The sequence below is a fragment of the Vigna unguiculata genome, chromosome 10, assembly GCF_037176805.1.
Source record: "Vigna unguiculata cultivar grain cowpea cultivar isolate G323 ecotype 2 chromosome 10, ASM3717680v1, whole genome shotgun sequence".
Classification (NCBI taxonomy): domain Eukaryota; kingdom Viridiplantae; phylum Streptophyta; class Magnoliopsida; order Fabales; family Fabaceae; genus Vigna; species Vigna unguiculata.
In genome coordinates, this window is record NC_140801.1 from 4,526,270 (window position 1) to 4,544,397 (window position 18,128).

The 18,128-nt window shown below is 35.1% G+C and overlaps 1 protein-coding gene across 2 annotated transcripts; it reads right to left on the reverse strand.

Moving 5' to 3' along the window:
- Nucleotides 1-2,118: 2,118 nt before the first annotated feature.
- On the reverse strand, nucleotides 2,119-6,131 carry LOC114167014 (disease resistance protein RUN1-like). Of its 2 annotated transcripts, none has more exons than XM_028051909.2 (5): nucleotides 5,546-6,131; nucleotides 4,357-5,458; nucleotides 4,006-4,272; nucleotides 3,133-3,861; nucleotides 2,119-2,711 (listed from the first exon to the last, which is right to left on the reverse strand). In XM_028051909.2, exons 1-5 carry the CDS (start codon nucleotides 6,049-6,051, stop codon nucleotides 2,259-2,261), a joined length of 3,057 nt encoding a protein of 1,018 aa, XP_027907710.1. In that variant the 5' UTR covers nucleotides 6,052-6,131; the 3' UTR covers nucleotides 2,119-2,258. The 2 variants fall into 2 exon arrangements, with proteins under 2 accessions (XP_027907710.1, XP_027907712.1); XM_028051911.2 differs by having other exon boundaries at nucleotides 4,357-5,381; nucleotides 5,546-5,674.
- Between the last annotated feature and the right edge of the window lie 11,997 nt (nucleotides 6,132-18,128).

The following is an 18,128-nucleotide window of genomic DNA, read 5'->3' on the forward strand; positions in this document are numbered from 1 at the left end:
ATTCAAATGGTTTTAAAACTGGGTGAAAATATATTACCTCAGATATTAAAACTACACATAACTTAATACAAAAAAATAAAAAATCTCAGATACATTACCTCAGATGTTTAAACAAGATCATCAATAATCTGTATATATCTGCAGCGTTCCATCTGTCATGCCCACTAAAAAAGCAAGGTCTACACTGTACCCACTTCATTGATAAAACTTATCACTAAATTTGTCAGAAGTTGAAATTTGGCCTTTAGAAATGTTGCAGGAAGATTTTAATATCTACTAGCAAGATTAGGGCGTTGAGGGTTGTCATAAGACTAATTGGTAGTATATCAGCTATTCAAATGGACTTATCAGCTACTGTATATCATTAAAAATGCAGAAAGGAAAACTTTATGTATTACACAGAGAACAAATTCATAAATAGGATTTTTTAGGTAATCATGATAATTAAGTGAAACTAATTCGGATTATACTTTTGTTTTGTATTTGGTACAATATTTCATGAAGTAAACTCTAGCACTATTCTGTTTTTCCTTTCACTCGGTCCATTTTGTTGAGGCATCATACAGAGAATAGTCAACTAATTATCCAGCAATGAACTTTATATATGAAACATTTATAAAGTGATACAGGTTAACTTTTATAGATAAGGCTAAAAACCCCTTCATTGGGTAGTGTTACAAAATCAAAGACAGTGAAACAAAGGATGAAAAACAGAAAAAAAATTAAAAATAAAATAAGAGAGCTTTAGTTTTTAGGTGCACAAGTAAAAGGGGAGGAAAATTATCAGAGTCATTGTTGCATTGTGTTGTAATGGAGTTGGATTACTTCCATCATCCACCACATTCCCTAAAATTTGAGCTCTCAAATAAGTTTTCAACTTTGCAGTCCACTTAGTCATAATTCTCACCAACAAATACTAAAGTTGGAGGAAGAAAGATGTTGTTGGATGCCATCCTTTCTTTTGGGTATTCCCTTTATGCATTGTATATGAATTTCTAATTAGTTTTCATTCCCTCTTACATGTCCTTAAAGATCAACTAAACTTTTGATGCAATGTTACAAAAATCAAGCACACTGAAAGAAAATGTGAAAAACAGAGAAGAGAGCTTTTGGTTAAAAGTGCACAAGTAATAAAAAAGGAGAAAAACTCATTTCATTACTAAGTGTAGTAGGTAATATATATTACAAAAGGATTTAAATCAGCAAAAAATAAGGACTAACAATCAATTCTACCAAAACATTGACTATTAGATCAGCTTTCCCATAGAATAAGATTATCACTAATTTCAACTTCACAGAACACAACAAACAGAAAATATAAAATATGATCTTAAAATATCTAGAAAAATCTCAATCGCTAATAAGGGAGAAAAAGTAATCATAACTAAGTAAGCAGAAAACAATCATTAACTCACAGCCTACAACTTTTACTGAACAAGTAACCCTTACCCAATTTCAAAGTCTAATTACTCATTTGATGCTAAGGATAAACAATCTCAATATTTTCATGGTATCAAACAATAGGTTTGTCATGCAGATCTTTCAATTTATTGAAACAAGATAACTTTCATGCACTGGATCTCCTATAGATATTTTTACCAAGATTATTCCATGTCTCTAATAAATTGCAAAGATTGTTGAGAGTATTGTAGACTTCTTGGTAGCTTCCTATTCTAATCAACTAAGGCCTCAAGGAATGCTTTGTTATCTAAATAAAAAAAGTTGGACTGAAGGATAGAGATGAGTTATCAAAATATTTTTAAAAGTAGTCTAGGTTTTCTTTTGCACCTTGTATTTGGGCCTAGGTTCTTAAAAGTAGTCTTAAACAAATGAATATTGTACATTTTTCATTTAGCTAAAACAAAGGGGTGAGTCTACTGTGCTTATATTGAAACAAAAACAGAGACTTCCTGACAGATTAGAAAGGAAAACAGTTAATAGAATATTGAACCGCAGCTATCATTATTTCACAATGCAATATGTTTTACGAGGATTTACTAATGAAATATTATATGCAGAAAGGTAAAAGAATTGACAAAAAGAAAAAATGAGAAAACAAATACAATAAACAGCTCAAATAAAGCAAAGGAAGCACAATCAGAGGAGCGAGAAACAGGGTGAAATAAACGAGAATATCTTAACTGCAAGCTATACCGGAAGAAACAAAAGGAAAGTATGAGAAAATAAATAAATTGCAGTCAAGGGCACAATAACTCAGGGGATCCTGCTGTTCTCAATGAAGATGAATGACTCAAAAGTCACATTACACTTTTCTTCATAAATCTAATGAGGGATTTTTTCTTTGGTACAAACTCCTTTTCTAAGTCATTTGTTTCACCATATATCAGATAGACAGCTGTGTTCTTGATAACCAATTCAAGATTAAAAGTATAAAAAATCTCCACCTTGTCTCCTGATCCTAAATTTGATATTATACCTTCCCAATCTTTATCATTAAAGGAAATTACCGTGCCATGGTTATGTATCTGTAATGTGCACTTTGTATAATTAACAATTAAGACACTTGTAAGATATTCCGTTGTCACGATTCCAGGGGTTGATAAATAAACAACACACAGAGCCATTCCCTTCACCTCACAATCTTGAGGCACAGTGAAAGAAACAAAAGGTCCCTCACCTATATGGGCCAACCAATCAGGATCATTGTCACCTGGGAGAGAAACAACGCTTGACTTACTGCTTGCCAATGCCTATATCATGGGATAAATAAGAGCTTGTTTAGTTAAAAAAAATGTAATACATGATTAAATCAAATCTGGTTAACAGTTTTGTTGTGTATATACCACCATCATTTCTTTAGGGATTTAGAATGCATTTCAACTTTTGCATCACTTGGTTTATATTTCTACAATCATTGGTAATAAAACAATCATGAAGCTAGTAAAGCAAGAAAGTGGAAATCGATTTCCTAGTACTTACTGTAAGCATAATCACTTGGTTAGGTGGTTATTAAAATCACATACTTTTAGTTGATATTGTGACTGTAGAAGCACGGAGAGCTAAAAGTTTAGAATTGTAGTTGATATTACATACTTAGGATTATTGTGTTCTCTTCATTAATAGCTAAAATGATGGTGAAGATAATGAATAAAGGGAAAGCTATAGAAGTACCTCAGAAATGCTATCGCTAATAGCATTGAAGATATCTTTGCATCTTCCAACACCAATCAAAGAAAACTTCAAGTGATGTGTTGAAGTTCCTGATTTTGTAATATTTAGAGAATATTCGTTCAGAATAGTTTCTACTTGCTTTGATAGTTGAAACTCGGTGTTACATTGCACCAAAACACTTCGAAGATTTACAAGGGTGCTAAGCAATGGCGCAATATCATCCCAGCTATTATCTTCCATATCCATACAAAAGGAATGAATATAAGATAGGGATTTCATTGTTGGCAACATCCAAGAACGAATGATAGAAGGAAGAAGATTATGTGATAATCCCTGAAATCCTCGTAGAGATATATATCCAATGCTTTTTGAGCTTACAATTGAGAATGGCACTTCTTTCACAGCTGTACTTTCGGCAATTAGAGTTATCAAGGATTCCATTTGCACAATATCTTTTTCCAACAGGGAAACCTTCGAACAACCAGATAGAATGAGAATTTTTAATGATTTCAACTTATATATCTCTATGGTGAGATTGATTAGACTAGTACAATCCTTCAAATTTAGAAGTGTAAGATAACAAAGACATCCAATAGAATGGTGTACTTCACGCAATCTTGGACAATCTTTGAGAATGAGTTGTTCAAGACTTGGTAATCTCGAAAAGTCAGGGGTTTGTTGCAAGTACCGGGAGTGACTAAGATTCAAGACTTTTAGGCACGTCAAAACCTTCAAAAAAAAATAGTTTTTTCAGAAGATATTAGAAAAGAAAATGAAAAAAAAAAAAAATAGTTAATAAGTGGAATCAAATGCTATTTTTATTTTAATTAAGTTTAGTTTTAAAAGAAAATGACACGTAATAAAAAATAAAACCTGGGGTTGCTTCCAGACGAATCGAAGAAGATTGTGTTTTAAATCAATGGCTATTGCATCATGCAGATAAAAGTCGTTAGGTAGGTATTCTAAAGGAAACCCCCGCAAGATGAACCATCTCAGTTTCTTAGAAACGTACTCAGAATCTCCAATGAATTTCAACATTTTCGTTGCTTGTAAAGAATAAGGTTTGAAGCAACCTGTACTGGTTAAAAACCGTTTCTCAGACAATCCCTGAATGACATTTGTTCCCTGGGATGAAAAGAGCTAAGAAAAAACAAATATATTGCACATGAGAAACCAACAACTTCCAAAAGAATTATCAAAACCATAGATTAAGAATGTTCTTACAGTATTCTCTAACAGTGCATATTTCGTATCCTTATCAAGCACCAACTCAATGTTCTTCCGGGGTTCCTTTCTTGAAATTTCACGAATAACTTCTCTTCCCATATCTTGTAGCAAGGGATGCACTCCAAATTTGTTGTTCTTTGTAACTTTTATGAGACTACACTCTATGAGAACTCTTATTCCACTATCAGGGTCTACTCCACAGCCATTTAGGATCTTGGTAACATAGGTTCTGTCTTTACCAACAAAGAAACAACATATATCAAGGAATAAATATTTTTCCATTTGATTACGTAAACCATCAAAGCCTATTTTCAATATTTGTGGAACTTCATGCTGGGGAATATTTTCTAATCTTGACAAAACTTTAGTCCATTCTTCTATCGACCTTTCATATAAATAACTTCCAATTACTTCAAGAGTTAGAGGTAGTCCTCCACAATAATCAACTACTCTTTTTGCAAGGAGATGGTATTCCTCTTTTGGTTTTGCTTCTCTAAATGCGTGCCAACTAAGAAGCTTAAGAGACGCGTTTGGATTCATTTCGTTTATCCGAATAATAGAGTAAACATGTTCCATGGTCAGTAGCGCTGCATCTCTTGTTGTAATGATTATTACAGTTCCTTTACCGAACCATGGACTGTTCCATAGGTCTAATGGACCATACTCATTCATATATGAAAAACAAAAATACTCATTCACATCGTCTAGTACAATGAGCACCCTTTTTCCATAAAGTCTTTCCCGAATCATACTTCTTCCCATTTGAACGCTATCCACATTCGTTTTTAGGACATCATGCAGAAGTTGTTCTAGTAAATGAACACGCCCTCTTGTTTGAGTAACTTGTGCAATGTCCTCAATGAAACTTTTTTCCATGAATGTACCCTGAATTTGATTATAGATGGCTTTGGCGAGGGTTGTTTTACCCGATCCTCCCATTCCACATATCCCTATCCTACAAACTTCCGAGGATTTATTTTTAATAATTTGAATCGCATCTTCCACGTGGGATTGTAATCCAACTGGAAATTTAGTAGCAGACAAGACTGGTAAGGTAAGAATGCTCTTAACAATTGTATCCACTAGTTCAGCATCACTCCTTCGAAATCAATAGCAATTATAGAAGAAGTCATGTATTAACAGAATTAAATCAAAAGCGTAAAATATGGTTGATTGAGTGATTTACCTGTAATTGCTCTCATCCCATCCAAAGAAATTTGCAGCTTTGGTGAGTGCGTGGCTCCACCTGGACATGCCATGCTCCAGTTGTTGTGCTGAAAATGTTTGTTGTGCAGTTTCTTTGAAGGCTTCTCCAAAATCACCCTTCTGAAGACGCACATCAGATGGCTGAATCTCGTAATATACGGGCAGAACATGTCTTGCATAAGTTTCGTGCCATTTGATGATATGTTGAAGTTGATCAAGACACCAATCAGATTGAGAATAGGTTTTGGTGAAAACAACAATCGCTACCCGACACAGATTGAGAATAGGTTCTTGGATCTGTATTGGCTTCACTCCATTGTCGTGGTGAAGGAAAGTGGTTAATCCAACACCAGAAAGGGCAGAATCAAGATGGGAAACAAATTTCTTGCGGATGTCTTCTCCAGTGAAGTGGATGAGCACATCATAGATCTGTGAGAGTTTGGAAGTTGAAGACGCGAATTCCATGGAAGGAATTGATGACGTCATAAAGTGTTGGAAGAGAAACACAGTGAAGTGTTGACCTTTGGACAGACCCAAATGCCAAAGATTAATATTTTTTACAGTAGTAGAAGCGCGTCAAGACCATAACAGAACACTTCTTACTTGGCCATTTAAGTAATTAGATATACACCCAATTTGAACCAACGAAAAAAAAACATTACGCTGATTAACAATGAAAATTTTTCAAATTATATTCTGTTTTCTGTTAAATTTACATATTAACTTTTCTTTTTTATTTCAAAAACAATTATATTATCTTTGTTTTTATGTTAGACACGTATCTCTTTAAATTTTAAATAAATAACGAAGACATTCTTCTCACATAGACGTCTATCAAAAGAGGGCAATAAAATAATGAGAGAAAATAGAAAGTATAAATACATTTTAGAGAAACGTAACTATACCTAATTTATTTTTAAAATAAAATAAATTTAATATGGCTTTATTAAAATATAAGAAATTTAGTATATTTATTAAAGACTTTGTTTCGGGTGTTGGGACCAAACGCCTACTAAGGACCACTTCAGTTTTACTCCTTCCTTTTCGAAATCCCCTCTCTTCACAACTGTGATAGCTTCTTCACCAATGAATCTCCCTTCTCCTTCGATCGGTCGAACAGACGATCGGGGTACCTGACTAAAAGGCTCTGATGCTTAAGTCAGTCGATGGGCCGATCAGTGTATAAGTGTAATTGCAGTAATAAATGCGAATTAAAGATTCTTACCAACCTACCTTTGGGCCCTATGTATAGTTTCCGGTATGGGCCTGTGATTAGGGTTCCTTAATCACGGCCCAATGATCCTCTAATCAAAATTATTGACCTGTTTATCGTTAATTAATCCAGCTGACTAGCCTTGTTTGGTCAATCGACCGATGGCCGCTTGACTAGGCTGGTTATCTTCTGATTTTAACAACCTTAAGCGAATAATTAGTCTATACGGTCGATCGACCGATGGTCATACGTATGGTGCTACACGAATCACCTATGAGACTGATCGGCCGATGGGCTTCCATGGGTAGATGCGTGATTGACCTGGGGATTGATCAATCGATTGTCCTTTACAAGTTAACGTGTGGTCCGTTTGTGGGGCCAATCGACCGATGGACCCTTAAAGAGTGACGCGTGGTTCACACGTAGGACCGATCGACCGATGGTCCCTTAAAGGGTAACACGTGAATCGTTCGTAAGGCCGATCGACCGATGGTCTCTTGTGAGGAAACACGCGATTCATCTGTGGGACCGATTGACCGATGGTCCCTTTTGGGGTAACACGTGATTCGCACGTAGGGCCGATCAACCGATGGTCTCTTGTGAGGAAACACGCGATTCATCTGTAGGACCGATGGACCGATGGTTCCTTTTGGGATAGTTTGTGATGTTTGTTGGACCGATCGACCGACGATGCTATGTAGTTCATCTGTGGGACCGATTGACCGATGGTCCTGTTTTATTTGGCAGCCCTCCCAGCCTTGTTCTATGGACCGAAGGACTACGCCTTACCGATGGCCCGATGGGGCATATAGTACAAACTTAATACTCGTTTTGTGTCAAATTTGATCGGAAAATTTCAAAGTCCATCCTCATTAGCTTTTTTTTATTGCCTTCCAAAATTTGTTAAAACACTTAAATCAAGTTATTTCTATTAGATTTTCAAAAACGACCTTAAAAGGTGGTGATGTAACAAAGTATATCATATACGTGTCAAAATTTTTACATTTGACCTGCAAGTCATCTTGTGTAATTTTATGGACAAGAATATATTTATCCTAACGAATGGTGTGGGCTCTCCGTATTGCGTCTTGTCTTGTTGGCTGTTGAAGTCTGATCCTCTCTCTCCATTTCTATGTTGTTGAAGTCTATTATGTCTCATGGTCAAGCATGTTCATCTTATTGTGGAGGATACAAGACCATAACATCTAATGGCGGTGAGTCTAGGGAATTGGAGAGGTTTAAGTGTTAAGAGTAGCTAAAAATGTTATAAATGGTGGAAAACAATTTTGGAATGGTTCTAATTATAAGATTAAATCCATGGATTTTTATTTTTTTGACAACGTTTATTCTTTTGAAAATTGAAGTTGTTGTTGGGAACAATTTTGATTGTTTTTTGGATTATTTTAAGAGGAGAGTGGAAGTGAAGATTTTAAATCGGAAAGTAAATGTCAATTTTCGTTTTATATTGTTGAGCTAATGAAAATAACATGTTTGAAAAGTCTCACATCGTATAGGACAATCAAGGTAAGTGTATAGTGAGTATATAATGGGCTCTAAGTCCATGATGTTTCTTGTCCCGAGTCAAAGACACTTCAAGCTCATATTTGACTCTTCTTATTTCTTATACTCTTGTAATAAGAGCATCGTGAGGTTGGGTTAAATTATTGTTTTGGACAATGTGGATGTACTCAGGGTCAAAGGGCATGAGAGAGTTGTCTATGTGTTTCCTTGTGTTTATTATATTTCTCTATTAATAAAGTGATTCTCGGGAGTTTTTCCCAACAGTCGTATCAAGAGCTATGGTTCGGCAGGATTTTTTCTTAGTATGCTCTATGATTGTAGCATAGTCTAAACTTCCACATCAGAAAAGATTAATTCCTTGTTTTTGGAGAATCATCCTTGGTTGTTGAAGTTGCAATGAGAAATTTGATGGAATGATCATTGTCATCGTTGTGTTGATGCAGTGAATCTGCAGCTAGGTTCGTGGAGGTGCAAGGATTGTAGGTCATGCTGGATCTGCAGTGGAGTTTGCGTGTGGCGAGATGCTCCTGGATCCGCGGAGGACATCGCAGTTGGTGCTCGCATGGAGTGATGTACGATGGAGATCTAATTTGTGTGAGTCATAGTTTGTGACATGTGCATGAAGGAAGTGCTCTACGGTTTACAAATCTACTTCGACGAGAGTCAATGGTGGTGCTACGTCAGCAAGCGTTACATCAATGGTGTTGCGTCTCCAACAAGGGAGTCAAATGACATGGTGGCTGCGAAGTGCAAATGTTCGATTTGTGGGTTTTTCTGTGGTTTTGCGTCATGGGTTGCAGCATGGTTCCGCAGGACAAAGGGTGTATAGTGTTTATACGCGAGTATTGGCTAATATTGATGCGAGGTGTGTGGTGATTATACACGTGCATTGGTTAACATTGATGCAGGGTGCATGGAAATTCTTGGGATGACTATTCAGAGTGAAAATTCTTGAAATGGTTTGATTCCAAGTGGATATTCTTAAGATGGTTTGATTGCAAGTGAAAATTTTTGGGATGGTTTTATTCCAAGTGAAAATTCTTCGAATGGTTTAATTCCAAGTGGAAATTCTTGGGATGATTTGATTCCAAGAAGAAATTCTTGGGATGGTTTGATTCTAAGTGGAAATTCTTGGGACGACTTGATTCCATGTGATACCTCTTATGGTGGAGTATGATTGCTGGTATAGACAATGAAGATGTGTTTATTTTAATCAAGGTGGAGAATGTTGGGCTGATGAAAATAACATGTCTTTAAAAGTCTCACATCGCCTAGGACAACCAATGAGGGTGAGTGTTAGTGACTATATAATGGGCTCTAAGTTCATGATGTTTCTTGTCCTGAGTCAAAGACACTTCAAACTTGTATTTGACTTTTCTTATTTCTTATACTCTTGTAATAAGAGCATTATGAAGGTTGGGTCAAATTATTGCTTTAGAGAGTGTGGATGTACTCGGGGTCAACGGGCATGAGAAAGTTGTCTATGTGTTTCCTTGTGTTTATTTTATTTATCTATTTATAAAATGATTCTCGAAGGTTTTCCCAACATATATAAACTACAAAATTATTTGATACACATTTTTATAACATTATTTTAATATAATTTTGTTGTAATTGTCAAACAAACATTTTTTTCAGTTATATTTGCTTTGAATTCAGTTTTATAGTTATGTGTAATTTTAACAATTTAATCTTGATTTATTAATTTAACCAACTCTTGATTTACTAGTGCAATCATACCTTTAGTGGTAAAAATTACTTATTTAGAACAAAGCAATTAGTGAAAAGTTTATAGTACATCTCAAATACATCTTGTAATTGTACGATTGAACTTGTCACCTGAATATTAAACCCTATTTCGGTTAAATATTATCTTAGTTTTCAAAATGTTTCTTAGTTTTCGTTGTTATAATTTGTTACAAAACTATTCAAGTGAGTAAGGATAATAGTATTTGTTCTCATCGATGAGATAAAATCGTTAGGCTCAATTATTGCATTTGAAGTATTGTCCGTTTTGTAGTCTAGATCTTTATAACCAGGGGTGGAGAAGATTAATTAAAATGCATTGCACCGTTAAATGATAATTAATTAGGGTGGCATTAAAAAAGAGAAGAGAAGAGAAGAGAGGTTTCAAAGGAACCAACCAACCATATAGCAACTGGAGGCTTACACATATGACAAGTTTGGTGCTCAGTACAGTTCAGTTACAGAGGAGTTAACTTGTTGAAGTTCAGCTCTTAAAAATTGAACTAAAAAACAATCCAGTTCAAATTTTACTACAAATAGTTTAGTTTTTTCTAGTATCATATGGCGGAATTAACTATAATACAATATAAATAGATTAATTTTGCCCAGCCCTCTTCGTAACGGTTTTGTTCCTAAAAGGCATCTCAAAGGTTGAAGGATGAATAGAGTATTTGAACTTTCCTTGGCCTCAACTCCTAAATAATGTGAGACTATTGGGTGTATCGAAACATAAATCCCTCAATTGAGGTCTAAGGTGAAATGAAGGCCACCCCCCAATAAAGGGCTAAGTGAAAACACAAATTTTTTTTTAGATCTTAAAAAAGAAGAAAAGATCCGCTAGAGTAAAAAAACTATTGTACCTTTATTGTCATCTTCAAAGAGTGAAAGTTTCAACCTTTATTGTGTTCTTCAAATATTCCATCCATCTCCCAAAAGCATTCATTCATTAGAGAAAAAAACATAAAAAAATATTTCGATCTTAAAGAAGAAAAAAAATCCGTCAAAGTCAAAAACTTTCGTACCTTTTTTATCGTCTTCAAAGAGTCAAAGCTTCAACCTTTGTTGTGTTCTTCAAATATTTCATCCATCTTCTAAAAAACATTCATTCATCAGAGAAAAAAACATAAAAAAGTACTCAGATCTTAAAGAAGAAGAAAACATCTGTCAAAGTCTAAACTTCAAATATTTCATCCATCTCGCAGAAAACATTCATTCATCAGAGTAAGAAAACATCAAAAAGTATTTAGATCTCAGAGAAGAAGCCAAGATCAGCTAGAGTAAAAAAGTTTCCTACCTTTATTGTCGTCTTCACAGAGTGAATCATGTGGTCAGAAGATGAAAAGCTTGTGAGAAAATGATGGAGAGTGTTGTGGTTGACGGACGTGTTAAGGTTGACGGAGAGTGAGAGGAAGAGAGAACGAAGAAGATGAAATTGTGAGAGAATGATGGAATGATAGGTTTAGGTCAAAAGATGGAAGGATATATAGGTTTATATGAGAGAACTTAAATTTTTTCTTTTTGATTTATTTTTTGAAGCTGCAAAATTCTGAGTGAATGACACATGTGTGTTTTACTACTTGTAGAAAGAAAATTTTGAATAGAAGTGGTTCAGATATATTAGTTTATTCAAAAAATTTTCATTTGTTAGTTCTCAATTGTATATAATATTAGATTATTTTTTGTCACTAAAATTGGTCATTATTTAAGGATTTTCTTGTAGTGAAATAGGTTTTCTATTAATAAAGCTTTATTTTATAAAAGTCACCATTTCTCTATCCTATCCTTTGGTGGTTGACAGGCAAATTTGGATTCTCTATTGCGTGTTTGGTGTTGTTCCTCAGCTGAATTTTCAAAATACACTAATAAACACTCATTGATGTTATACAATATATTAAGAACTCTTTTAATATAGTAACATTAATGTATTTTGAAGACTCAATAAAGAAAACACTGAAAAACCAACAGAAAATTTGACAAGCTCATTTCTCGTTTATATTGGTGATCCAAAGGACGTTCTTCTCTCATCTATATGAGGGGTTTCACATGAGAGAGGTTTTTGTTTGCTTGGATTGTAGTTTAACATTCTTCGATGAGTTACTAATCTAAATCTCCATTTTGTTTGTTTTTTATAAAATTGATACCGTGATTGCTTAAGTTATATAGATTAGTTGCCAATCTTCCATATAGAGTAGTTTAGGTTATTTTTTTAAGGGTTAAGTATGTTTTTAGTCCCTGAACTTTAACCCAAAATTGGAATTCGTCCCTGGTCGAAACTTTGATAAATTTTGATCCCTAAACTTTAAAAATGAATGAATATAGTCCTTTTAACCCAATTTCGTTAACTTTTTTTTTAGGTTTTGAACGCATTTCTCAGTAAACATTAAGCCGACAATATGTCAAACGGCGTAAACAACTCCAATATTTACATGAAACACATTCGACATGTTAACAAAAGTCAACTTAATTGGATTAAAAGGACTATATTCATTCATTTTTAAAGTTTAGGGATCAAAATTTATCAAAGTTTCGACCAGGAACGAAATTCAATTTTTGGCCAAAGTTCAAGGACTAAAAACATACTTAACCCTTTTTTTAATTATTGACTTAGTTGTTGAAATTTTAGTTGAGAGTTATGTTATATGGAGAAATGTTTTTATATTTCATTAGGTTTTGGTTTGAGCCAAAACCAAATTAAAATTTAAACAAGAAAACCTCCAAAATTTACGTCAAACCTTATGTCTGATGTAAAATCACTTCACTCGCATCCATTTCGAAGTGTTACATTGAGAAAAAAAAAGTCAAATATATAAAAAATATATATGATATGATAGTGTAAAGTCAGAGTCTTAAATAATTCCCATGAATAAACAATAAAAAAGAATACTGGATGAAGGTTACGAATTTCATAGAATTTTATTTAAGACACTTTTATTTATATTATAAATGTGTATATTAGGTTTTCTGAACATCATCACTAACCTCATCAGGTTTCAATCCCTTTGGCATGAGAATAAAGGAATCCAGATTTTCTTGTTGATTCTTTTGCATTATTATTCTTATATTGGATATTAAAGAATACATTGATATTGATATATTAAAAAAAATATATAATGTAAACAAAGTTGAAGGTGACCATCCAAGAGAATTTGTTTTGGTTCAGTGGCAAAGCCTCTTTCCTGAAGGCATGGATTCTCTTCATGAAGAAGAGGAAGGGGTTCCTTCCTGAACCTCCAAGCTGCACCTCCAAACTTTTTATCCCTGCCAATTATACACTTCACAAAAATAAATAAAAGATATTAGGTAAATTAGGTAAACAATAATTGTTTACCAAACGTACTGCATTTGATGTATGTTTATTGAAAGTTTCGCACCCTCAACAGCACTCCAGTTCCGGATTTCGAAATTCGTTCAAGATACTTACCCATTTAAAAACTCATGGAATTTCAAAATCCGATTTAAGAATTTACTGGATTTCAAAAATCCGGTTCTATAACTCAATGAATTTCAAAATCCAGTTAATTATTGCCCTCAATTTAGAAATATGGCACTTTTTTGTTTTGTTTTTGTTTTAATTATATATATATATATATATATATATATATATATATATATATATATATATTTAATTTTTTAATGGGCTTATGGTTTTTTCATTTTGTTTTTTTATTTATTTTTTGTGATGTTTTTAGTTTCTTATTTATTTTTTTAATTTATGGCTTTGTTAATTTAGTTAATTAGATTTATTTCGTGTGATATTTTTAGCATTTACTTTCTTACTTTTTATTATTTTTAGTAGTTTTTTAATATTTCTTTGATTTATTGTCTTTAATTTTTATTAACTTTATTTAGTTTTTTTATTACTTTTTATAGTTTATAGTTTTTAATTTTTTTTATTAAATTTTTAGTTAAAATTTTGTTTTAAATTAACATTTAATAAATATTTTAATTAGTATATTTATTTTAAATAGTAATTTAGATTAACATAAAAAATAAAATTTAATTAATTTTGGTTCAATTTAATTTAATAAAATATTAAATAAATTTTTTTAAAATATTTTATTTAATTTAAATTAATAATTTAATATAACTTAATATATGGTAACCGGATTTCAATATCGTTAACATATATTAAATTATATTAAAATTTTAAATTAAACTAAATAAAATATTTAATAAATTTAACTTTATTTTTTTTATAAAACTAAAATATAACCAGAATTAATTGAATTTTAATTTTATATTAATTTAAATTAATATTTCAAAAAAATTTATTAAATTTTAGTATAAAACATAACTTTAACAAAAAATTTTGAAATCCGATGAATTTCAAAGTCAGATTTCAAAATCGGGTGAATTTTATAATTGGATTTTGAAATCTAGTAAATTTTTAACCTAGATTTTCAGCGATTTTCTAATGAGTAAGTTTTATGACCGGATTTTCAAATCCGGAGTTGCGACGCTTAGGAGGTGGGAGACTCTTAATAAATATACACTAAATGTAGTAAATATATTTGCTAAGCAATAATTACTGCTTACTTAATTTATTTAACATTTTTTATTTATTTTTCGTGAAGGATATAATTGATAGGGGAAAAAGTTTGGAGGTGCAGAAAAATTATTTGGAGATAGAGGAAGAAGTCTCCACAAACGGAATAGTACCATAAACTAAGTTATGAGAACCCAATAGAAAAAAGAAACAAAAATCATGTGAATTATATTACTTATGAGTAAAGATATCCAAATGAATTTTAATCTGTGAGCTATCCAGAAATTAAATTAAACTTGAGGTCACAGTGCTTATATGTTGAAACAAAAACAGACTTCCCAGCTGATACAAAAAAATACAACGCGAAATGTCGAGCCGCAGCTATATTTATTTCATGATGCAATTTTTATTTACAAGGATTTTTTAATGAAATATATATTAAAAGGGAAAAGAGTTGACAAAAGTAGCAACGAGAAAACAGATACAATAAACAGCTCCAGTATAGCGAAGGAAGCACAATGTGAGGAGTGAGGAGCAGGGTAAAATAAACATGAATTTCTTAACTCTAAGCCATACTCTAAAGAAAAACGACCAAAGGATATAAAAAAGTAAATTGCAATCAAGAACAGCATGATTAAATCCATAACTCAAGGGGTCCTGCTGTTCTCAAAGAAGATGAATGACTTACCAAAAGTCTCATTACCAGAGATGCTTAGGAATTTTTCTTTGGCTCCAACTCCTTTTCTGTTCTTAAAATATTAACTTACCAGAAGTCAGACATTAACATTTTTTAATGAATTTATTTAAAGCATTTTTCTTTGGCTCAGGACAAGGCTCCATTTCCAAGTCATTTGATTCACCATATATAAGGTAGACAGTTGTTTTCTTGATCAGCAATCCATGACCAAAACTCACAAAAATCTCCACCTTGTCTCCAGATCCTAAATTTGACATTATAAAATCCCAATCTTCATCGTTAAAGGACATTCCTGAGCTATGGTTGTGCATTTGTAATGTGCACTTCGTGTAATTAACAATTAAGACAATAGTAACTTTAGGTTCAATGATTTTGGAGGTTGTTCCTGCAGAGAACAAATAAGAAGTCAGGCACAAGAGTCACCTTACCATGTAGTCCGCTATCTCCTCAGTTGGCCTCTTCCCATTCGATACATGTCGGCTTGAACCCAGGAGGGGTTACCTGCAGAAGAATCTCCGAAGCTCAAGTAAGTCAAAGCTCTCAGGGAGTCAAATCAGTAATTAATGAATGCGTACCTTAAATGATGGGGTCCACGTGTATTTATAGAACATTAATGACTTTTGATTAATGCATGGGCTGGGTTTTGACTTGGGCCCTTGTTTGGGCCATGAGTGGGCCTGGGCCCCAAAACAGGCCCTGGGGGCCTATTGAAGGTGGGGCATCGATTGTTAGTTAACTATCTAGGCAAGTAGTCGGTCTTGACCGGCTACTTGCCTAGATGTCTTGTGCTGGTGGTGGCTGGGTACTAGATGCTAAGCGGTTTTGATGTGTACATTGTTTACTTGGTTAAGTTTGGCTAGGTACGGTACACCAGTCCCCCAGCCTTGTCCGATATGGGTTGTCGGTCAAGGATTACATGTGTTGGCGAATTAGCAAGTCCGGCTAGGTGTGATACACCAGTCCCCCAGCCTTTAAGTGTGGTGAACAATGTTAAGGCTTGGGATTTGCAGGTGTCAGAAGGTAGGTGCAATGGCGTCAGGTGGTCACATCATTAACTTTTGGCGCCGCCGTTTCATGTGCCATATCCTTCATGATGGTGTCGATTGGTATGTGGTTTTATTTTGGCGGGAAAAGTTTTAGACGTTTGGGATCGTGGGCTATAAATATGGGTTTGAAAGCAGCGGAGAGTTTACTTGGTTCATTCGCGAGAATTTTCATTCAGAGATCTTGTGCGCATCATATTGTCCGACTAGTTCCCAAATTCAACCGACATCTTTCCGAAAAAACGAAAACAGGTATGTCTAGTAGCGATAGCACATCGTTATCTGCGTCTAGTAGTAGTCAAAGTACTGAGTCGGATAGGAGTAGGGATGAACGGCTTCGCGGAGAGGGTATGAGTGCTGGAGTTGGCACTAGCGGGATGCCAATGGAGGTAGTGAGGGAAGTCCGAGAAGATCCTCCTGAAGAGCTGGAGGAGAGTAACTGGCCGGCCAAGGGCGGTTATGCGTGGGTCGCATCTGATGTTCGTGACCAGTCATCACTGTTTAGGTGGTCTCGCCTGCTGAACTCTTGGCTAAACTGTACACCCGTCATGTCTAGAGGGGTCAGTGGAGATATTGTTTCGTTGGAAAGGGTGAGCGCCATAGACCGGGTATGCCACGAGCAAGAAGGGGCTACCGAGAAGTTCTTTTATATGTACATGTGCCATTTTTCTCAGCTTCATATACGACTACCCTTTGACGACTTCACTATGGGCGTGCTGCGGGCTTTGAATGTGGCGCCTACTCAGCTACACCCCAATAGTTGGGCTTACTTACAGGCCTTCCGCATTCTGTGCGAGTCGTTGTACTTGGAGCCTTCACCTTATGCGTTCTTGTATTTTTATGATACTAGACCCCGGAGGCCGGCTACTTGGCTTTCATTGATCAGTCGCCCTAGCATTAGCAGGTTGGATGCATTCTCCCAATCTTTCAAGCACTTCAAAGACGGGTACTTCAAGGTTGTAGTGAAGGAGGGAGGCGAGCCGCATTTTCTGAATGCGGATGGGAGTACAAAGTTCCCTTTTAGTTGGGCCAACAATCCTTCGCGTTACAAGGACATGGGAGTGGAGGAGTTGTCGTCTGGAGACAAGGAGGTGGTGGGGATGTTGTTAAGATTTGTGGATAAGTTGCCCACTGGTGTACCGTACCTAGCCAAACTTAACCAAGTAAACAATGTACACATCAAAACCGCTTAGCATCTAGTACCCAGCCACCACCAGCACAAGACATCTAGGCAAGTAGCCGGTCAAGACCGACTACTTGCCTAGATAGTTAACTAACAATCGGTGCCCCACCTTCAATAGGCCCCCAGGGCCTGTTTTGGGGCCCAGGCCCACTCATGGCCCAAACAAGGGCCCAAGTCAAAACCCAGCCCATGCATTAATCAAAAGTCATTAATGTTCTATAAATACACGTGGACCCCATCATTTAAGGTACGCATTCATTAATTGCTGATTTGACTCCCTGAGAGCTTTGACTTACTTGAGCTTCGGAGATTCTTCTGCAGGTAACCCCTCCTGGGTTCAAGCCGACATGTATCGAATGGGAAGAGGCCAACTGAGGAGATAGCGGACTACATGGTAAGGTGACTCTTGTGCCTGACTTCTTATTTGTTCTCTGCAGGAACAATTGGCGCCCACCGTGGGGCACGAGACGAACACCCTTAGTACCCGCTTTTCTCTGAAGATGGTTTCTACCCGCAGCAAAGCTGGAGCTAGCAAGCAAGTGGACGCTGGTCCCTCTGGACCTCCCGGCATCACCCCTGACTTGGCCGCCATCTTAGACGGCCAGGTGAAGATGCAACAGGAACTCGCAGACCTGAAGAAGCGCAACGCTGAAGAGATGGAAGCGCTCAAGCAA